At 36.3% G+C, this 24859-nt stretch overlaps 1 protein-coding gene across 1 annotated transcript in view; it reads left to right on the forward strand.

The window, feature by feature from the left end:
* The window catches only part of LOC126281215 (katanin-interacting protein-like), a 288539-nt gene that overhangs the window by 23453 nt on the left and 240227 nt on the right, over window positions 1-24859 (forward strand). The window contains exon 3 of the mRNA XM_049979962.1: window positions 23532-23803. Coding sequence (XP_049835919.1) covers window positions 23532-23803 — 272 coding nt within the window. The remainder of the gene's footprint in view (window positions 1-23531; window positions 23804-24859) is intronic.

The raw sequence follows: 24859 nt of genomic DNA on the forward strand, positions 1-24859 counted from the left end.
AAACCTTAGCAGAGGAGGGTATATAAAGCAAGTTGGGGGGTGGGGGGCTTAGAAACAGTGCAGTCATTGTCATAATACAGAAAGAGAGTAATTTATCCGATGTTGAAGACAGCATCATCTTTGCCTTTCAGACCAAGAGTGTAAGCATTGCTGAAATGGCTAGGTTTGTAAACTATGTGTGTTCTGCCATGGGTAAAGTATACCATGCATGGCAAAATGGCGCTATGCAAAACCAGCACAGAGGCAACTGTGATCTATCCTGATCTGGACCAGAGAGCATATTGGATTAAAAATTCCAGCATATAAACGAAGATCCTAATTATGCAGTAGCCCCTTACTAAAAACTTACATATACCCACAAAACAAAATTCTCATTTAAAATTTAAAAATCTAATAAATTTGTTTCTTGTAAATAAACTTCACTTGTTTGCCGCTGGATCATGTTGTGCAAATTCCACAATATTTCCTTGGAGCAACTGTCTAACATCTTCAGGTGTTCAGCTTTGCTGGTCAGTAGGTTAATTAATAATAACGATAACAATTTCAGGGAAAGATTATTAAACGATCCTCGTAAAATATGTAAAACGAAAGCTTTAAAAATTATTCTAATCTATAAAGAACAATCAATCTTATCAACTGATCTGAGGAAAATGCTAATTATAATTATAATGAGAATTATTTTCAAAAGCCTCTAGTAGACAAATATCACGGAATTAAACAAATAGTTATTAGAAAAATTTACCGGGTTTCAATTTTCTAGATGATTACTATTTTTTTAAGTCACCTAAATTAAATTGTAAAAACTGCTTTTAAATCAAGATTAATAACTTATGGAATAAATAATAATGATAATACTGTTGAACCTGAAATTTTAATGTAGTTTTAAAACACAAGATGATATACAAGAACTTAATTTCAAAATAACTAATCAAGTTTTATTAAGAACAACAAATTTAGTAGATTATTAGCAAAAATCAATGAATAAACTATTAACTGAAATAGAAGAAATGCAAAGAAAAAATTTGGTTGGGCTTTATTTTATGTAGATAGTTTAGAATTGTATTAAAGGCACAATCCAATTTATGGCTCTTCTTATATTGATTTACCAAAAGTAATTACAGATAAAATATCTGTAATTAATGTAAAAAAAAACACAGATCAAAAATGGTTTATGTATTCAGTACAGTCAGCTTCATATCCAGCAAATGATCATGTAGAAAGAGTTAATTATAAAAAAAGATTGGTTTAGAAATAGATGAAATTTTTGAAAAAGAGTAAATTAATTTTCCTGTTCAGTTAACAGATGTTCATAATTTGAAAGTAAATCAAGTAGTTCAATTAATGATTAGGCATATGAAAGAAATGAAGATGAAAAAAATTACCATTGAAAGAATAAACAAGAAAAACATGTTAATCTCCTTATAATTAAAGACGAAAATAATTCGGATAAAAATATCTAGATTAATTTGTCTTAAACAGCTAAAAATGGACATCAAATTTATCTTTGTGATTGATGTTTAAGATATTTGTATTCACACGAATAATTAGACAATCCTGAAAATGATTGTAAAGAACATAAAGAACTAAAAATGATATGCCTGTAAATGGTCAATTAATTGAATTTGAAAAATATAATCATTCATTAAGGGTAACTTTAGTAATTTATGCAGATTTTAAATGTCTTTTCAAAGATATTCACACTTTTCAAACAAATCCAAAAAAATGTTATATTAATAAATATCAAAAACATTTACCAACTTCATTCAGTTATCATGTTAAATATTCTAATGGCAAAGATTCCAAGACTTACCAAGCGGGAAAGCGCCGGCAGACAGGCACAATGAACAAAACACACAAACACACACACAGAATTACTAGCTTTTGCAACCGATGGTTGCTTCTTCAGGAAGGAGAGGGAAAGACGAAAGGATGTGGGTTTTAAGGGAGAGGGTAAGGAGTCATTCCAATCCCGGGAGCGGAAAGACTTCCCTTAGGGGGAAAAAAAGGACAGGTGTACACTCGCGCACACACACACACACACACACGCACACATATCCATCCGCACATACACAGACACAAGCAGACATATTTATAGGCCTAAATATGTCTGCTTGTGTCTGTGTATGTGCGGATGGATATGTGTGCGTGTGTGTGTGTGCGCGAGTGTACACTTGTCCTTTTTTTCCCCGTAAGGGAAATCTTTCCGCTCCCGGGATTGGAATGACTCCTTACCCTCTTCCTTAAAACCCACATCCTTTTGTCTTTCCCTCTCCTTCCTGAAGAAGCAACCATCGGTTGCGAAAGCTAGTAATTCTGTGTGTATGTTTGTGTGTTTTGTTCATTGTGCCTGTCTGCCGGCGCTTTCCCGCTTGGTAAGTCTTGGAATCTTTGTTTTTAATATATTTTTCCCATGTGGAAGTTTCTTTCTATTTTATAAATATTCTAATGGTGATTATAAAACTCCTGTTACATATACTGGTAAAGATGTAGCAAAAAATTCATTGGAATTTTAAAACAAGAATCTAGAGAAACTGTTAAAATATACGGACAAAATATTCCAATGATAATGACAAATGAAGATGAAATAAAGTTTATAAATTCAAAAACTTGTTTTATTTGTTAAAAGAAATTTATTGAAAGAGAGAAGAAAGTAAGAGATCATTGCCATCTAACAGAAAATATCGAGGAACTGCACATGAAGATTGTAATTTTTTAATTTCTAGTTTATGTTCATGTAACAAATGATGATAGTAATTTATTTAACAATGAATTAGCAACAAATAGTAATCAGCAAATAGCAGTGTCACTATTATGTGTTCTGCTATGGCTGATTTTTTTCTGTGTGTCCTAGTCGCACACATCTGATATGTTCTTCGCAGCGTTTACATATGCAGCGGAGTGTTTGCTCAATGTATTGTATTCCACATTTGCATGGTATGCTGTAAATTTCTGGTGTGTTAAGGTTCAGCACATCTTTGACAGAACCTAAGAGCTCCCTTGTTACAGCCATACCAGAACACAGCATAAATGACGAACACACCTTCAACTTCAAAACACAAAGGTACTGTGCTGAGCATCTGGTTTCTGAGAAAGTGTTATCAAAGAATCCTTAGAAATAAGGATTCACAACAATCTGATCAACAGAGATTAGGGATACCAACTCAGCGCAGCATGGAACCCTGCGATAGTGGCAATCCGTCGGGAGCGCGCCCGTCAATGTCCTCCACCGCGGACACAGCCAGAATGCTTACACCGAGAATGGAACACGACCACTGGGGGGCGACTGCCATCCCCACCACCACATGCATGCCACTGCTCCACCGGAGCCATCCGAAGTCTAGTGGAGGGGGGTGACCGACCATATAAATAGTCCACTCTCCGCGAATCTCGACACTTCACCAGAAGATGGGTAGTATGACACTTCCCAAAACGTCGCGAGATATCAATGCTACCACCAGGCTGGAGACCCAAGAAACCTTCATCAATTTCAGAAGGAATTAAATGTCATTTTTAAAGTAACTAGAAGTTACATTGGTTATAAAGGTAAAAGACTTGCGAATATAAATGATTCTTAGATGTAAATGTAGTGAGCAAACATTATTTACAGAATGAGTTACAAAAACTAATAACACCTAGATTCTCACAAATTTAAAGCAAGGAAATGGTATTTATGATGGTACCACTTGAAAAAATATTTGGAAAATTTGAAATAATATCAGAAATTACCATACCATGAAACAATATTAAAAACTTATTAATTTTTTTTCTTGAAAATCTTCTGTGCAACTGTTTAATTCCATAAGAAATCAATGACATAATCTATTATTTAATTTGGGTTTCATTTATAATAATCATATGGCAATGTATTAATTTAATCTTGTAATATAACATGTTTATCACCACCAGAACTTAAAACAGTTTTATTACATTCAATTGTACACAATTTGTCTTTAAATGACCAAATCAAATTCATTTTCATTTATTGTTTTATTTTGTTATCTAAATGTTTTGTTTTTTTTACAACAAATGGCTTAACGCCTTTAGATTTTTTCTGTTCTTATCACCAACTTTATAAGCATACATTTTCGATCTTAAACTACCGTATGCTAACGTAATTTTTCCACAATTTTTCCTTAAATTATTTTATTTACTTGTGGAATTCCACAAACATTAACTTTTGAAAAATCACTAGTGACAAATTTGTTTTTAATTGATTTCATATCTTTATAAAACTCTTTAGTTCTTATATCATTAATGAAAGAGTCAGTATCCATATAATATAAATGAATATTTTCCCCATATTCTGGTTTCATAACATTGCAATGAAAATCGTATACTTTTATTTTCAAAATATCTAGAATATTCATCCCAATATAAATTGGTTTATTGTATATTATTTTCTGAAGATACCATAGTATGTTCACAATATTATGAGAAGGAAAGTTGCTACTCGCCATATAGCGGAGATGCTGAGTCGCATACAGACACAAGAAAAAGATTTTTCACACTTAAAGCTTTCGGCTAATGGCCTTTGCCAACATTAGACACACATGTATGTTAACAGTTTGATTTTGAAATATAATTTGTATATTTTCCCTGGATCTGTTACTATTTCAATATTTTGTCTGTTTTAAAATTTTCCATCATTTTTTTCCAAATAATGAATTATTCATTAACTTGTAGAAATCATTTTCTAATTTGTTACTTGTATTTTTTCTCACATCTATGTTAAAATTCAACCAATCTGATTGTCCAACTAATAAGATTCTACGATTTTTCTTTAATTTTAATCCAAGATCTAAACACGGTTTAAGATTTTTGTAGTGTAAAACATACTTTTCTTTATCATTTAATGTTGTTAATAATTTATTTCCTTCTTATGGTGCTAATGGTAAATCCTTATGTGATGCACATATAACAATATTTATTAACACCTGTAATTTTAAGTACTTTTTCCACATTGAAACATTTTGGTTCTAACCAACTGAAATCTTTAAATAGTAAAAACTATGACATTGTCCAACCATATAGATTATTTGTGACTCAATATGTAAAATAATTTGAATGTTTTTTCGCTAAAAATGTTTCATACATTTATTATTTGATTTCGCATATCCTTTAATAGTTTGAGGAATTCCACATCGGATTCCTTAATCAAGAAATAAAATCATGTCATAACTGTTTAATAAATCCAACTTTTGTCATTTTAAACATAGAATCCCAAGATAACACTGGAGCTCTAAAAAAAACAAAGATGGATAAAGTTTAAAAGATTGAATATTTGTATCACTAAAAGTTTCAAAAATGTAGCTACAATTAAAAGATCACCTTTTTAATGTAATCTTGTATATTCATCTAAATTATAAATGTTGATTTTTTTCCAAACTGTATTTAAATTTAATATTCCACATACTAAATTTTTTGGTTCATTAGATAATTTGTCAATTGTAAAAACGGCACTAAAATATTTAATATTTAATTGTTCAACTGATTCTTCTATGTCAAAATTAGATAAGTATTTTGATTACTTTGAAATTTTGTTCCACGTCCAAGTAATTTCTTTTCCATTACTATATTTTGTCTTCAGATTCATTATCATTTTTTTACATTTGTAACTGCATTGGCTATTGCTGCAGAACCACCAGCTAGTGGACCAAGAGCAGTTAAACATTGTACTGCAGCCAATAATAATGGTAAAAATCCATCTTTGTATTGTGTTATAGTTAAATTCTTTTATCTTAGCGGTTCGCGTATGCCCGCTCAGATGTGGGAGATTGCTGTGTTGCCAGTTGTATGCGCCAAGAGAAGCAGCGCCATAGTATAGTTCGCAAACTTATGTTTAGAGAGGAGCTCGCAGTTTATGAAGTAAAGCCATCACGGCCGCATTAACCCTTTCACTGCTACAGAGACGTACTCCTTGCATTCCACGATGTGTGGGATTTTGTCATCATTGCACTGCTCGCCTGTGCAGGCACATGGTGTTTCGACTGCTTTGACACTCTTTATCATTCGATTTCACAAAAACTATTTGGCCCAAAAATTTGATTTTTACAGATACCTTCCCCCCATAAATGACTTAATTTTGTTTCGATGTTCAACGCAGTTATTGTGCAGTATTAGATGTAGTTAACCATTGCATGAAATTTTGAAGAGTTTGCAGAGGTAAAAGTCCATAGCGTATACTTTCCATATGGTCAATTTTAGTTGCCACTAGAAATTTCAAAAAAATTACATTCAAACGAATAAAATTCATGAAGTAAGACACTTCGATATTGTTTTTAAATAAAAAAAAAAAATTAAGCACCGATCAAGGTTTGAACTCAGTACCTTTCGTTTAGCAGCCATACTCTTTAACCATTACGCTAATGCAGCTCATCATTCAGTATATCTCCTGGACGACTTTAAAAGATTACGCAAAATACCGACAAACACTGTTGGTATGATTATGAATTACGTTTCGTCGAAGTACAATAGGAAATGAACAATTGCCGCTGTTCTTTATTGCGAAAAAGCGGTTAGTGAGAATAATACAAACACCTTTCCTTGCTATCGGCTGAATTAGGAGCCTTGTTGCTTGTTTGGTTTCATTAATTAATAGAATATGAAACAACTGGTATAAAGAATGCTTTTTCCAAACTTTCTATAAAAGAAAGTCTGCTATCAAGACATTGCTTTTGTTCAATTACTTTATTTATGACTGAACATTTCTAAAACTGAAGACACTTGTCTGCGCTCTGCACTGCAGTCAAGCTCTGGCAATGTCGTTCTCTGTTCATTGGCTGACTGTTTTGTGATGCCAGATGCGCAGAACGAACCTAAACTCGGCCGCCGTCATAAATGATGTGCACTTTACTCGTTTACCTTATTTATCTTTGTCAGATATTCAATAACCTTTTTCACAAATGGAATAGCTAATAAAACAATAAAATTTTTGCCCATGTATTTTCTCTCCCATTCTTTTTTGTGTTTTAGTTAAAGATGGTGCAGTACAATTTAACTGTTCATTATTTATTTTAAGTTTAATTTCTTTTGGTTTAATTTTTTCACTAGCTAGCACAGTATAATCAGTTGTAAAGTTATTAGTTCATAGAGTCTAAAATTAATGAAGTATTTTCTATAATCCCCAGTTACCAACACCAAATCCTGACTTTCGTTTTCCGTGCATTATTCCTCTAACTACATTCAAAGCAATATTTTGTCCTTCTGAAGCCTCAGAAGCATGTATTCTTTATTTCTTTTAATAGCTTCATGTCATTATTTCTAAATATTTATTGTCTTTTTTCCATAATTTTCACTGTCACAAAACTTGTGTGATAAATTATTCAAAAATCAAATTAAATAAGGAACTCCTTTTGATCACTAATGTTAAAATCATTGAATTTATTACTTAACATTTGAGTCATTCCAACTTTTTTGCCATGATAATATTTATTTCCAGCTAATTTTTTTTCATGGATTACTGCTAATCTATCAAATAAATGACGAACATCAACCATCCAGATATATTCGACTGGTTTTTCTGAACATTTTTACTAAACTTCACAAACTTTTTCCAATGAATCATCAAGATTTCTTTCTGAAAGCTAGGAAAATATTCTTCAACAACTATTTTAATAAACAGTTACGTTTATTTCACTTACTTGATTTTATTTTATTTTGATTATTTACATTAGATACAGCATTTGAGTCGAATAAAATTCTAGCATAATTTTGTAAATCCATAGTTACTTGTTTTTTAGATAAAATTTTCATTAATCCATCTGTTCTTTTATATTCGTTTCCAACCGTTTTTAATTTATCACCATTGAATTCTACTGTTATTTTATAAGACCAACAACAGGATGTTCACTATGATTGATAAATTCTAACATTCTTTCACTCACATTAATTTTTTAAACAACAATTTTTTCCCTTTCTTCTCCATGCTTACTCAATAAATATTGTATTTCTTATTAATTTAAAGTATAATTTCTTTTATCACTCTCATGTTGTTTAATTGTTGGTATATTGTTAAATTCTTCTATACAATGTTGATTATAAGCAACCATTTGTTTTTCAACTTTTCTCTTTTCTTCAATTTCTCTCAAAACATTGTTAACCAATCCTTTGTTTCTGTTGTTAGCTTGTTCAGTTGCATAACTTTTTAGTCTTCATTTTTAAATTTTTCATATTCTGTTCTTGGTTGTTTTTTCCATTTTTTAATCTCTTCTTTTAATTTTTCTTTTACTCTTCTATTTCGTCTGTCCTTTTTAACAAAAAATTTTTACAAACATTTGTTAACATTTATGTTCAGTGTTTATAATACATTCTTAATCTTTCCTCCGTATTTACCATTATTAATGCTTCTTGTCATATCTATTGCTAGAAAACCAAACTCATCTTTATTCCAACATTTATTAGATATTTCTTTAAATTTAAAAACTTTGAATCTCTACCAACTCATGATAAATATGACTCAAATATGTATCATCTTGTCTAAGAATATTTAAAAAATTAAAATTACTGTAACTAATCATTTTGGTATTTTTGAATATGTTTCACTCAAATAAAAACAGCCTATTCCTTTATGTCTACTTCTATTGAAATACTTTCTAACTGTATCTTGATTTTCAAGAATGAAGTTGTTAAAAAATTACAACTGAATTATCTTCACATTCATCTAATGGAATAATTTCATCATTATTTCCAATAAAAGTAACAATTTTTCATTAATTTTTCAATAAAAGTATCAATTTTTTCATTAATTTTGTCTTCATTTTTTCGCGTGTGTTTATAGATTCTTGATGTTTTGGTTGATCTGACCTTTTTGAATAAACGTACAAATGATAAATATTTTTCCAATTTAACCATCCTGGAGCTGCATATAATTATCAATCATTAATGTAGATTTTTCACAACCAATTGGTCCTACGATAGCACATTGAATAGAGTTTGAAAAAGTTTACAATGGGTATTTTTCAATTTCTTTTCTGGAATTAGTATTTGTGATTTCCAATCTGTCATTTATTTATGTAATTTTTATTAGTAGAAATGAGTAAATCATTTCAACTGAGTGTTAATTTGTCTGTTCTGAAAAAAAAAAAAAGATTAACTTCCAATTACGGAAACTTATATAAGTATTTAACAAGTTGGTTTATATTCAAATTTTTAATCTCCAAATCGTACATTGAAAAATAATCAACTTTACTGTGATGCACGAATATCAAAATTATCAAATAATAATAAATTATATACTATTGTAGGAACAATAGATATTCCTGTTGATCAGCGTAGTTGGAAACTTATGAAAAAAAATAAGCATTAGAGAAGATTATGTAAAATTATTTATGGATAAAGAAGCTAGCATTGGGCAAGTTTTAGGATTTAATAATCAAATTATTGAAGCTAATGAAACAACAATTGCTATAAACGTGCCTAAAATTGTTCCATTTGAAGTAATAAATGTAACTTTTAATTTGGCTCATGGAATGTGTGTTAAACATTCTGATAATTTTCATCAAGAGACTAATATTATTGGTCTATGTAAACCTAATACTGAATTTGATGGACCAATTATTTATGAACCAAATCAGCTTATAAATATTCCAATTTTTGCTACTAATTAGAATTTAGAAATAAGTATAACTGATGAAAATGATAATTTTGTTGACTTCAATGGAGCTTATGTAACAGTAATTTTGAAAATGAATTAATACATTTTTCACTTAATAATTCATGAACAGTATCGAGAGTTATAAATTTTACTCATTTCCTGTAATGAAGAAACAAAAGGTAATGTTAATCTTTCCAACAAGGAAACAGAAATTAATATTAATTTCAGCAGTGGCTGGATTCATCCTACTGTTCGCAACTTTATATGACATTTGGTGCTATTTACAGAGACAGAACAGATTTTTCTGCGTACAATGGCATATCTAATAGTAAACTAGTGGACAATTATGTATTGGAACAATTTGGTGTCTTTACAATTAAAAAAGGAAACAATATTTTGTCTAGAAAGAACATCCATGTATTTTTCATCAACTTTTAATCAATTAACTTCATCCCTATCAAATGTAATAAATATGGAATGACATATTCTTAAAAATGGTTAAATTAAAACAAAAAAATGAAGTACTTTATCCTGTGGCGTTACTTGGTGGATTTTTTTAAAAGATTATAAAGAAATTAAGTGGGAGTGTGAATAAACCATAATTTTTACTTGGAGTTCAAGAAAAGATCAATAAAATTCTATTATTCATTGAACTACTGATAATGATAATAACATGCTTTCAAAAGTAGGTAAAATTGTTGTTAGAAGTATGGAATTCGTGCTCCCATTATGAAAATATGAAGCTGAGTATTCACTTGAACTAGAACAAGAAATTTCATTTTCTTTCTTTGAACTTCAAACAAATGAATTTAATGGATTAAATCTAAAGAGGAATTTTGAGCAAGATATTACCAATTAGTGTAATTTTACCAATTTTGATATGAACCACTTTATTTTCGTTGTTGTTCAAACTAAGCCAAAAATAATCAGTTAAATGATTCTTCTTTATTTGATCATGTTAAATTACATACAGCATATCTCTGTTAAAAATGGAAGAAATTAAATTTTTCCTCAAGAATTATGGTTCCTTGATCCGCCAAATAACATTTTAATAACTTATGATACTTTTAGAGATTTTAAAAGAATAGCCCATTTAAATAACAATGTAAATGTGAGTCCTTTCAATTTTATTCAGAGCTATCTATGTAATAAATATTTCTAGAAGAATGAATGTTTTAACTACCTAAAAAGTCGATGAAATTATGTGCATTCTTTAATGAAAATATATATAATGATATGATTGAATATGTCATTGTGTATGGTAAAAACAATTTGACTTATGTCTTACTGAAAATTTTTAATTACATAAATGAATAAAAAATATCATTTCCTTTTGAAATATTTTCCGAAAACTAGAGAAGATAAAAACTTAATGAAGTTTTAACTTCATGTTCTCATTTTCTTTTGAAATATTTTCTGGAAACTAGAGAAGATAAAACCTGGAAACTTGAGATTTTCAAAAACTAAAAAGTTTTCGAAATGTTTTAATTTTTGGAAACTTAATTTTTTTTCTATATAATTAAAATATAAACAAAATCAACATAAATGGTAGGATTGAAAATCTATTAACTGAACTTAACAACCATAGTAATGGTTGTACGGAAGTCACTAAATTATCAGAACTGAAAAAAACTTAACTCTTACAATGTTCCTAAAGCTGAAATTTTGTCAACGAAATATGGTAAAATAATTTTATTACTTTTAGATAGTAAATTTAAAATTACTCTTACAGATCGTTATACTAAAATCTTTTCAGAAGACAATGGAAAGTGAGAGAAAATTATTGGATTGATTTTTTATATAGTGATGTTAAAAATGAAATAAACATTGTTCGGTTCATGTCGTTGGATTTGGATAAATTTTAGAAAAGTTTAGTTTTTGTAATATTAAATTTTAAGTGAATAATTTATTTTTTAGTGAAATGAAAATTTCGATTTGAGGATGTAGATAAATTTTTGGTTAGGGGGATGCTGCAAATTTAAAATCTTATTTTATATCCTGGAATTTTTAATACACTTTGCTCTTTGGTCTAGATTTGGGATAGATATACTACTACTGCTACTACTACCACTACTACTACTACCACTACCATGAGCAATAGGTGATGAAGACGAACAACAGCTGCAGAAATGTTTAGAGACAAATAGCTGTGCAACTGTTGAGGAATTGACCTCCCAGATGAATCAAGGGTCTACCAATAGCGTATCCTCCATGATTTTTCAGCAAACGTTGCTGTTGGACATCTGCAGCAGGTCCCTGGTTAATGATCCATACTGACTGCTGACAAACAGTGAAGTTTTGCTTGCCAGTTCTGCAACTGGATGACCACAGCGTGCTGACAGGTGGCTTTTCAGATGTTTCTCATTCTATGCAGATGGCCGGTTGTGTACAACCCTGCAACAATCATTGGAATGTTATGGTGTGGGGAATGTTTTTGTGAAATTCCCTTGGTGATGTGTCATCCTGGAAGTCATAGTGCATCAACCCAAATATGCATGTCTCTTTGGGGATGATGCACACCTCTACATGCATTTTGTTTTTTCCTTGCCACAATGGCATCTATGAGCAGGACACTGCAACATGTCCCACATCTTGTATTGTACATGGTAATTCAAAGAGCACAAGGATGAGTTCACTGTACTGTGCTGGTCACCAAACTTCCCTGATTTCAACCCAATTGAGAATCTGTGGGAGCACATCAATGGGTTGTACGTACCATGGATTCTCAACTGAGAAACCTAGTAAAGCTCGCCATGTAACTGGTGACAGCATGGCTCCACTTCACGTTTTGGTACTTTCCAGAACCTCATTGACTCTTTTCATGCACTTCTTTGTTGTAAAATTCAAACAAAGGAAAATCTAGGATGGAATGTGACAATGTTATAGAAGGAAATTTACCACTGAGGGATAGTATGTTAGGGGTGGTGTACATTGCAGTGCCACTGGGGAGCAAGCAGGGACAAGGTGGAGAGTGGGTTGGGCAGCTGTGTGCAATCAGGAGGTTAGATCAGGGTGTATACGACCCAGGACAACCAGGAGAAAAACCTGGGATTTTTTTTAGAATTCCAGGAAGTATTCATTGTTTTAGTGTTCAGTTAAATTTTTGTGATTTTGAGTGGTAAGAACAAATACTCCAACAAAGGATATTAGTGTATCCCACTTCTGGGGAATAAAACTGCAGCAACAAAACATGAACGAGAGAAAAAAAAGAAAAGAAAACTTAAGTCACAAAGGAAATGTGCCATATACAACAACGAAACACAGTGCTCATAGAAGCATCTGCCAACAGCAAAGTGTGTGTAAGGCTTTAGGAAGATTATGCAGTGTGTCTTAACAACAAATTGCCTCTGATGTACGTGAGAGCTGTTTACATTAGATTTGTTTGAGAAGTTGTGAGTGGGTTCTTATGCATGTGCAGTTGAGTTGCATATGAGTAGTACCATCTCTCGCTTCTGGTTACAGGTGTGTGACTGGGCGCCACCATCTAATATTGCCCCAGTTTAGAAATATCGTAGATCCTGGGCTCATGCACAGAGCAGTCTGAGTTGTAGTGGGGAGGTGGGTAGTTTCCATGTGACCTGTGTTTATATTTAGTGATTTTACTGTTTCCTCTTCATTTATTGCTCTCACATTAAATGAAAACAAAATAGATTTATGTGGCTGGGAACTATTAAATGAATTAAAATACATTCGCATAATTACGGAAGGCTAAAATATGTTATTAGTTTCAGCTATTATTTCCACCTTTATGACAGTCAATCATTAATCACCTTGCAGAACAGTGAAGTTATTTTTGTCGGTTTGCTAAAGAGATTTGGCTTTTATTAATCTTTTCCACTGAGACAGTCAATTTATTCGAAACAAAGTGTTTAATTTCACACTGTTGGCTAGTTTCAACTGTTTGCTGCATTTCAAGTGCATGTTTTCTATCTTCTGCCTCGAATTGCATTATGGCATAATAAAGAACCAAACATGATATAATACTGTACTGGTACTCAAGAAAATTTACATCTGAATCTGGGCATATGAATGTGCACTTTAAGCCGAATTGTGGATTTGAAAATGGTTCACGAAATTCCGATACTCTTGAAGTAACCTCTGATGTCTTGTTTCTTTTATGACATAATGCAAGATCTTTTTATGTTTTACGTGTACAAACATACGGGCTTCTTGCATCATTGTAACTGCGGAAGTGTAGTGATGCCTGTTATTTGGCGCTCTCTGGCAACTGCTGAAACGAACCAATTTCTAACAGGTCACAGGAAAATATTGGGAATGGTGGTTTGAAAAGCGTTACTTTCAAAGTAAATTTCCTTTTATGCAAGATGAACTACATGTGAGAATGTACAATGAATTTCTTAAATCACAGAGCATTTGACTCTCATTTAAACATCAACTCTTTGAGGACAACCATCTAGAAGAATTTCAAGTCCAGAAGATCAGACATTTACATTGTTATTAAAAATTTCACTGGCACATTTGTGTGATGTATCTTAAAGCGTAACACGCACAAAAATGATCAACATTATATGTGGAAGCTTAGCTTCTCTTGCAGCTTATTAATCTTCAATACCAATATTATATGTGAAAGCTTTTCTTTTCTTGTAACAACACTATATTAATTTAAACCATTAACTTTTCTCATATGGGTGTTCGCACTACGTAAGAGTGATCTTGCTATTGGTTGACTACATCACGTGTCCTATGTTGTCATCAGCTGGCAAGATCACGTGACATGAGCTTTGACTGGCTTACAAAAGCGCATTGCAAACTCGATTTCAATGCTTCGGAAAGTAACATATGGTGTTTGGTTTTATTCAAATTTATACCTTCTTAATACGAAAATACGCAGCGTACATGTTACTGCACATCAAAGATCTTTCCAAAGTGTTTTTTTTCCCCCTGAGTTTCGTTGTCTAAAGTGCCGTGAAATTCTGTGTTATTGTATAAAACTGTAACCATTCAAAGTTTTACAGTGCCAAGGAAAAGTATACTGCTGGGAGAAAGTGTATTTTTAACCAGGATATCTGGGAATTTTTTTTTCCTTGTCTATGTATACACCCTATACATACAGGGCAGGAGAGAGTTGGGGGGTGGGGCAGGGGTAGCGGAAAAGGAGAGAAGTACAAAAGACACGGTGTGATGGTGGAATGAGGGCTGTATAGTGCTGGAATGGGAACAGGGAAGGAGCTGAGTGTGTGAGGATAATGACTAACGAAGGTTGAGACCAGAAGGGTACATAGGATATATAGCAAAGAAAGTTCCCACCAATGCAGTTCAGAAAAGCTGGTGTTGGTGGAAAGGAGCAATATGGCACAGGCTGTGAAGCAGTCATTGAAACGAAGGATGTCTTGTTTGGCAGCGTGCTCAGCAACCGGGTGGTCAGCTTGTTTCTTGGCCACAGTTGGAGGCCATTCATGTGGGAAGACATCTTGTTGGTTGTCAGGCCCACATAGAATGCAGCACAGTGGTAACAGCTCAGCTTGTAGATCACATGACTCGTTTCACAGGTAGCCCTGCCTTTTGTGAGGTAGGTGATGTTTGTGACCAGACTGGAGTAGGCGGTGGTGGGAGGATGTATGAGACAGGTCTCACATCTAGGTCTGTTACAGGGGTATGAGCCATGAGGTAAAGGATTGGGAGCAGGGGTTGTGTAGGGATGGACGAGTATATTGGTACGGGCTTTTGTTAAAGTTTCGAGAACATACCTTCACTGAAGAGTCAAGCAGTATATTCCTCCCTCCTACGTACATCTCGCGAAGAGACCATGAGGATAAAATCAGAGAGATTAGAGCCCACACAGAAGCATACCGACAATCCTTCTTTCCATGAACAATATGAGACTGGAATAGAAGGGAGAACCGATAGAGGTACTCAGGGTACCCTCTGCCACACACCATCAGGTGGCTTGCGGAGTATGGATGTAGATGTAGATGTAGATATATTGCGTTTGTTCATTGGATGTCCGAATACCACTATGGGAGCGGTGGGAAGGATAGTGGGCAGGACATTTCTCATTTTAGGGCACAATGAAAGGTAATCGAAGACCTGACGGAGAATGTAATTCAGTTGCTCCAGTTTGTGTGAATATATGTGTGTGTGTTGGTTGTCTATTTTTGACGAATGCCTTACTGGCCGAAACATTTATTTGTGACAGCCTTTTTGTTGTATCTTTCTGCAACTCAGCATCTCTGCTGTATGGTGAGTGGCAACTTTCCTTTTCAGAATATTGTTACATTCCATCCTCAATTTTTCATTGTTTGATTTTTGCCTTATGGCTTTTCTTCGATCTTAAGCCAGTGCTGTTTCCTTTGTCACTATTTTATAATGCATGGCTTTACTCAATGTCCGTCCTACATTCTCTGCTTTTATGTGTTTCTCTTGTTGCCTTACAAGCCACACTGCACTCTCCACTTACAAACCACTCTGTATCAACCATCTCGGCTACGCATAACAGACGGCTACAAGACCACGCTTATTATTGGTGCAGCATCGTATGTCCAGCTGATATCATTAATCCTATATCTTTTAATTGATCATTCACCATGTATCACTCTCCTGTATTCCACTCTTTCACTGTGAGGGTGTTTACTCCCCCTCCCCCCCCCCTCTATCATCGAGTCCCTCAGATTTTATCTTGTTTCCCTATTTTGCATCCGTTTCTTCCTTCTTGTGATTTCTAACATGTATTTGCATTTATAATTTCGAATTTTTACAGATGTCATTCTATATTATTTACAGAATTATTCGCATTTTTTGCACCACCATGGAGCCTTGCTCCTTCCATCTGTGTTAATACAGAAAGTTCTCTTATCCCTATCCAGAACCCAGTCCCACATACTGTTCCTGCATTCAAACCTCCTGCACATCCCCTCCTTGCTGATAAACCCTGTCTTGCAGGCGTACTACATTTACCCCATCCTCCAAAACTCCTTCCCACCACAACACAGAATCCATAAACTAAACAGAACAAACACAATCATGAACTTTTCTTCCAGAAGCCTTAGCCCCATAGAAAAATCAAACCTTTCCAAAGGCCTCACCTTTTACCCCACTCTCAAATTCAATCCTGCAGGACTTGTTAGAAACCTTCTCTCCATTTCCCAGTCCCTACAGTGCAAACACTTTTCCACCACCAAACTTGCAATCAGACTCAACCAAATACCAGTGTTAAACCATACCTGACTCAGTTCAATTTTCCCTCCAACCGTGATCGACACCTGCTGCCCCCCAAATCACCCCATGCTAACTTTCCAGAATTTCTTAACCTTGAATCATGCCTCACCATCATTCCCCAAATCCCTCAACATACAAACTAACCTTACATCCACAGAAAGAACCGCAGTCCACATTCTAAAATATGATCCTAATCTTATAATTCTAGATACGACAAAGGCTCTACCACTGATGATTTGAACCACAAGAATTACCTAGCAACTGCCAGATACATCCCCCTACAAACCTTGCCGCAGTGACCCCATTCCAGAAATCTAGCAGAATCTCCAGTAACCCCTCAAATCCTTGGATCATCACAGAATCTCTTCCCGGAGTACATCTCTCTGCTCGCCCCTATCACTCCTGGCACTCCTACTTTCTACATGCTCCCTGAAGTCCATAAACCTAACCACCCACAACACCCTATTGTGGCTGTTTACTGTACCCCCACTGAGAGAGTCTCTGCTCTCGAAGACCAAAACCTTCAACCTATTACTCGGAACATAGCCTCCAATATTGAAGATACCAACCATTTTGTCCACCGGCTCTCCACAGTTCCTGTCCCTTTACCAAATGGTGCCCTGATAGTCACTGTTATTGTCACCTCCCTTTACACTAACATCCCTAATGCTCAGAGCCTTACCGCTATTAAACGCTACCTTTTCCAACACCCGACGGATTCCAAACCAACAACCTCCTTCATAGTTGCCATGACCAACCATATCTTCACCCACAATTACTTCTCCTTTCAAGGCATTACTTACAAACAAATGCGTGGTATGGCTGTGGCCACCCGCATGGCACCATCCTATGCCAGGCTGTTCACGAGGACATCTAGATGTATCCTCCCTAAACACCCAGAATTCTAAACCTCTCACCTAGTTCAGATTCATTGATGATACCTTTGCGATTTGGATCAAGGTTGAGGACACCTTGCCTACATGCCTCCAGAACCTCAACAACTTCTCCCCCATTTGCTTCACCCAGTTCTTCTCAACCCAACAAGCCAACTTCCTGGATGTTCACCTTATAACATCCCAGCTTCCTCAACCAAATTATAACGTCCCAGGACTTTCTGCACCAAATTATAACATTTCAGCTCCTCAACACCAATTAAAACGTTGCATTAGGAGGTGTCTGCTTCGTGCAAAAGGTCTTGAGTTCATATTGACGACAACAAGTAATTCTTCATTACAGACGTTTATTTACAAACAGAACTGACAGACTTCACAGACTCAACAACTGACTCTCCGAGCTAACCGCACTGCATATCCGAACTGGCAACTGACAACTCCTAGGTGTATTAATATCTTTCCAAACAATGAGAGTCTTTAACAATGTTTTGTTTACAATACAATAGCAATTCACGACCCAAAACTAAATTAGACATTACAGAATTTTAGTACAGATTAAAGTAAGTAAAAGGATCAGTGCATATAAATTCTTACAAGCATAATTTCCAAATATATTTTATAACATTTTTCTACCAGCTTCTGGATAACCTTCACCAGGCTTGCACTGACGTTTCCAGAAATATCTTGACATTTGATTCTGGATATTTCTTGAGTGATTTAGAACAACTATTTATATGTAAAATGATTTAAATCGTGTTTCAAAATGTAAATAAATCTTTTTAGCAATATTTCTTGATACAAATCGTCTTTCGAAATTAGGTTATGAAACAGTTTTCACAAGTTTTCGTATTTTTGCGATCATAATATAGAATTTCTCCATAGAAAGTTCCAGAAGTGTGCATTAAACGTTCATTTTCAGACTTTCTCTTTAGCTGGTGAGTTTTTAAAAGTATCTTGTCCATATTATACGAAATAATTTTGATCAAAACTGATAATTTATACAATTAATCAGAGCTACAGCAAACAGTGAGTCTTTCTTTTACAAAATGAAATATAATTACAAAATTGAATGAAAATAGGTTACTAACACTAATATATATTTACATTAATTCTATTTTTGTTCTTTCTGTGCAAAATGTCCTAATATTGACACAGTACAATATTTAAACATCACCAAAGTTTCCCTTTACATTTTGCATATCTGTATCGACATCTCCTAAAAGTCTACAGTATCGAATACTTCAATATGTCCTGTAATGTTACAACCTCCACCTCAAAGATGGCTACATCAGTACCTCTGTTGATGTCAAACGTAGTAACCACTAACAATACCTCCACTTTGCCAGCTGTCACCCGTTCCTTACCAAGAAGTCCCTTCTATACAGCCTAGCCACACATGGTCGTCACATCTGCAGTGATGAGCGGTCCTTCTTGAAATATAACAAGGGTCTCACTGAAGCCTCACAACCTTGTACAAAAACAAATCTCGCATGCCTTATCTTTCCAATTTCTCACCACCTCCCAGAGTCCCACCATCTGGCCACAGAGGAACATTCCCCTCTTAACTCGTACCACCCAGGACTGGAGAAACTGAATTACATTCTCCGCCAGGGTTTCCACTACCTCATGTTGTGCCATGAAATGATAAATGTCCAGCCCACTGTCCTTCCCACCCCTCCCACAGTGGTATTCTGACGTTCAGCGAACCTATGCAATATACTCGTCCATCCCTATAGAAACCCTGCTCCCAACCCCATACCTAATGGCTCATACCCATATAACAGACTTAGATGCAAAACCTGTCCCATACGTCCTCCCACCACCACCAACTCCAGTCCGGTCACAAACATCACCTGTCCCATCAAAGGCAGGGCTACCTGTGAAACCAGTCATGTGATCTACAAGGTAAGCTGCAACCACTGAGCTGCATTCTATGTAGGCATGACAGCCAGCAAGCGTCTGTTTGCATGAATGGCCACCAACAAACTGTGACCGAGAAACAAGTGGACCACCCTGTTGCTGAGCACGCTGCCTAACATGACATCAATCGTTTCAGTGGCTGCTTCACAGCCTATGCAAGATGGTCCTCCCTACCAACATCAGCTTTTGTGAATTGGGCAGGTGCGAACTTTCCCTGCTATATGACCTATGTTCCAGTAACCCTTCCGCCTTCAAACTTCGTTAGTCATTGTTATCACCCATACAGCCACTTTCCTGTTCCTTTCTAACCACCCAAACACCTCACCTGGTTGGGATTCACTGATGACATCTTCATGATTTGGACTGAAGGAGAGGGTAGCCTATTCAGATTCCCCCAGAACTTCTACACCTTCTCCCACATTTGGTCCTCCTCAACCCAACAAGTAACCTCCCTCAATGTTGTCCTCCACTTGAAAGATGACTAAATCAATAACTCCATCCTCAGCAAACCTATCAATCACCAACAATACCTCCACATCAATAGCTGCCACCCAGTCCTTACCAAGGCGTCCCTTCCATACAGCCTAGCCACCCGAGGTTGTCGCATCTGTAGTGATGAGCAGTCTCTCTACAAATATGCCAAGTGTCTTTGAGGCCTTCACAGACTGAAATTAGGCTCTCAAATTTGTTCAAAAACAGAACTCCCAAAGCCTTGTCTCTTCTGTCATCTGCCACCTCCCACAAAACCCCTAACAGCCACAAAGTAACAATGCTCTCGTCACTCACTACATCCCTGGACTGGTGAAAATGAATCACATTCTACACCAGTGTTTTGACTATGCCTCCTTGTGCCCTGAAATGAGGAATATCCTCCCCACCAAACCTACAGCAGTATCCTGCCCAACCTCTAAACATATGCAATATCCTTGTCCATCCCTACTCCATCCTTGCTCCCAATCCTTTGCCTCATGGGTCATATCCCTCCAATAGACACAGATGCAAGACTTGTCCCATACATCCTCCCACTACAACTGACTCCAGTCCTATGTTAGACATCTCCTACCTCACCAAAGACAGGGCTACCTGTGAAAGCAGCCATATTATCTACAAACAAAGGTGCAACCACTGTGCTGCTTTCAACATGGGCATGACAACTAACAAGCTGTCTGTCCACACGAATGCCCACTGACAAACAGTGGTCAAATCACTGCTGAACCACCCCACCGCTGAACATGTTCTGAACATGCTGCCGAACATGACATGCTTCACTTCAGTGACTGCTTCACAGACTGTGTTATCTGGATTCTTCTTACCAACACCAGTTTTTCTGACTTGCACAGATGGGAATTGTCCCTGCAAACAGCCTTCATGGCCATAACCCCCCCCCCCCCACCCCCCCCGCCCCTCCCCCCCTTCCATCAAGGCTGCTGACTACATCTAGCAGCCCATCCTGTGCCCACAACATTCCCACATGCTCTCACAGGCAGCAAAGCATCTTCCCCTGTCCTTAGCGTGCTATTCTTCCTCCACCCCACCCCAAACCTCCTCCTTACCGTTCCACACACCACAGCAGATTGCTGCTCACATCCGAAACAGTCTGCAGTCAGGCCCCGGTGTCTGGAGACAGTGGCCATGTGTATGTGAGCTATGTTAATGTGTGTGTGTTTTCTATTTTGGAAGAAGGGCCTGTTTTTGTCTGAAAGCTTAAATGTTAGGAGTCTTTTTCATTGCACTTGTCTGTGACTCAATGCTTGCCCTCTGTGGTGAGTAGCAACATACTGTTTTCAAACTATATATCAAAAATACTTACAACCTTATGATTAAAAAATTACTCCAGTTGTCATAAAAGATCCCCTCATATGGTTGGCAACATAGTTTCATTCTGGGAGTCTATAGATCCTAAATATGATCTCATATTGCACTATTTGTGCTTTAATATTATGTAAAGTTTCAACGGTTTCATTTATTTTGTTAGTATTGGCTGATGCTGAATGGAGATAGAGGAAACAGCCTGTACAAGAGAACACCTCAACAGAAAAAGTGTTTGTATCTAGTACTGATTGGTGCCCATTCCAGCTGATTAGATCTGAAGAGTCTCAGTCAACTGAAGCCACATTGCAAGCAGCAGCACCAATGCATGATGGGAGTGGCTACTGGGTGGGGTAACGAGGAGGGTGGGGTGGAAAGGGGTGGCGGACAGTGCAGTGCTGCTGGAGAGTGTGCAGGGACGAGGTGGAGAGAGGGTGGGGCAGCTATGTGCAGTCGGGAGGTTAGACGGAGGGCAGTGGGGACATGGGGAGGGAAGGGGTAGCAGAAAAGAAGATAAAGACTGCATGCAATGGTGGAATGAGGGCAGTATAGTGTTCATCCTTTAGAATAGATTGACACTATACCACATTTGTTGTAGGTAACGCCTTCAAGGATGAGGTAGCTGTGGGTGAGCGTTGGGAAAGGTGTTGTTTGATAGTGACAAGGTCTCGAGCTCTGGAGATTGTTAATGTAGAGGTAGATAGCACCAACAGTGATGAGCAGGGTGCCTTTTGATAAAGGAACAGGAACTGTGGAGAATCGGTGGAGGAAGTGGTTGGTATCTTTCATATATGAGGGTAGATTTTGTGTAACAGGCTGAAGGTGCTGGTCCATGAAACCAGAGATTCTCTCTGTGGGGGCACAGCAACTGGCCACAATGGGGCATCCTGGGTTAGTTGGGCTTATGGATTTTAGAGAGCATGAAGAAGGTAGGAGTGCAGGGACTGGTGGGGTGAGGAGAGAGATGAACTCAGACATCTTATGGGATGGGCATAATGATATGAGGAGATCCCGCTGGATTTCAGGAATGGCGTCACTGTGGCAGGATTTGTATGTGGACGTATGTGACAGCTGGTGGGGTTGTTTTAAATTTTTGTGGTGCGGCCCCCTAGCCGACAGGCTAGGTAGCCTGAATGTAAATATGGCCTTGATGTGATAACACAATAGTAGGTATTTTCGATTGTAGGCTCTGCCTTTTAAGCAGACATACTTGTATAGCGTAAGAAGAGGATGGTTGTATCCTCACAACAATTCCTTTAAATCTGTGATGGTCTTTAAATATATATTTGATGAAAACAGCAAAGGTAACAACTCATGGTATAGTTGAGCCACTGAGCAGTCAAACATAAACAAATCTGAAAATGTGTTAAGCTTTTGGGCAACACCATTCTTCATAGCTAACTAATGCATATACACACACACAGACAGAGAAAGAATGTGGCACTGACATGTTCACCCTGGTGTAGGCAGAGAGAGTTACATGTGGTACACAATAAGGTGGGGGAGTAGAATGGGAGACAGAGTGGAGGAAGAAGGAAAGGTGATGAAGTGGGAGGCAAGGAGACAGGCGTGGAGGTGGATGAGTGGCAGAGCTAGCAGAATTGAGGCTACAAAGATTATGAAATCAGAGACGCATTTTGGCCTCACGTCTGTTAGGATATGCCTATGACGGAACTGGAATAAGAAGTGCAGGATAGGTGAATTGGACACGTCTTGCACCCGGGTCTTCCACTGGGATGTGATCCATGTGACAAGGAGTCAAGAGTAAGTTTTTGAGCTCACCATCGGCTCATTTCTATCCTGTCCCTGTGCTCCCTCTCACTCCCAGCTTTTCCCTTTCACTCCCTGACTCATTTCTTCTTTCACCGCCTCCACCTGACACAACCCTTGGCACTACAGTGTAGTCCACCATGGCATTGTAGCCATGCACCAAGGCATTGTAACCGTGCATGTGTGTGTGTGTGTGTGTGTGTGTGTGTGTGTGTGTGTGTGTGTGTGCGCTCGCGCGTGTGCGCTCGCGCGTGTGCGCGCCCGTGTGCGCGCGTGTGCGCGCGTGCTGGACCAAGAATTGAACTCGGGGCCTTTGCCTTTAGTTATTGTTTTAGACAAACTATGCTAATAGAGCTGTCATTTTTCATTAGTTGCAGAATTTCTGATAACCAGCTGAAAGTGCAACGTAGCAAGTCGGCATGCTACGGTCGTAGGTCTTCAGCTGGTTCATGGTCTGCAGGTGACAGCCCTCGCAGCTGTTTGAATGATGTGGAGACTGACATCCAGTTGTTGCAAACCACACTACGTCAGAATCTTGCATTTCCGGAAATTTCATCAGCAGTGGCAAAGCCTTCACTTGAGGAATCATGGAGTTCACTGTGTTTTTTTGACCTGAAACACAAGGGCAGGTTGACAGAAACAGGTAAATGTAAATTTGGAAGATTGTATTTAAAATTAAAAATTATTATAAGGATGCAAAGGTGAGAAAATTGGAAGAAAAGCTGGAGACAAAGTGTGGTGTGGCCTGAGGGAGCTGTTTAGTGGATAACAGTTGATATACAAAAGTGCACAACAGACAGCAGTTTCATATCATTGTCTATGGGACTTACAGTAAGAAATGAAAAAAAATTGTATTTCTATTCCCCATTTAATTTACCTATGACTTTTCTGAATAATTCTTCTCTCCTATTATGTTTAATTTGCTATTGTCGATCATGCTTGTGCAGTTAGTGCATAATTTTAAAACTGTAATAATTTTAAAACTGCAAAAAGAAGTGCTCTTTAGTAAAGAGCTGAGGAAAATTTCATAAATTATTGCAGCTTAGAATTTATTTAAGATGGAAGCACAAGTAGATTATCAAAATTGATGAATGAAGGATTGGATCATAAGATATTGCAACTTCTAGTTGGAAAATTTTTCTAGGGGTTCACATTGTGCATTCATTAAAAGTTGTGCTTATGCAGTGCATTGGCTCCACTGGTAGAGGCTTTTTCAGCTGTCTTGTCATCTGCGTGCTTCTTTACACGCTAATCACAGTATACAAAAACTACAAAAAAGTATCAGTAAACATATGCTTCTCTGCATAAAATGGAAAGTGTATGATTCCTTTTTCCCTCAGATCCACCAAGTGCCAGTTGTAATATTTATCAACATTATCCATCAGTAAAGATGCAGCATTCCAGTAGTTTCTGAACAGACATTTTTGTCTTACAACAAACACTCTACATATTCTGTAGCAGTACTTTACAAATTACTGATTTTGAAATTGTTCAGTAGGCATTAGGTATAAAATTATTAATAAGGTCACAGGTACCATTTGTGATTTGTAGATATATTTTTAACAATGTTGGAGAGAAACAACAGCCTCGTTTCCATCCTTTATTTATTTTAAATGATTTTTCCAAGCTCATGCAGCTATACAGGATGATCAGAAATAGTCTGGAAAGCTTGTAAAAAGTTGCAGGGTAATTTATACTG

Source organism: Schistocerca gregaria, chromosome 7, assembly GCF_023897955.1.
Source record: "Schistocerca gregaria isolate iqSchGreg1 chromosome 7, iqSchGreg1.2, whole genome shotgun sequence".
NCBI lineage: Eukaryota > Metazoa > Arthropoda > Insecta > Orthoptera > Acrididae > Schistocerca > Schistocerca gregaria.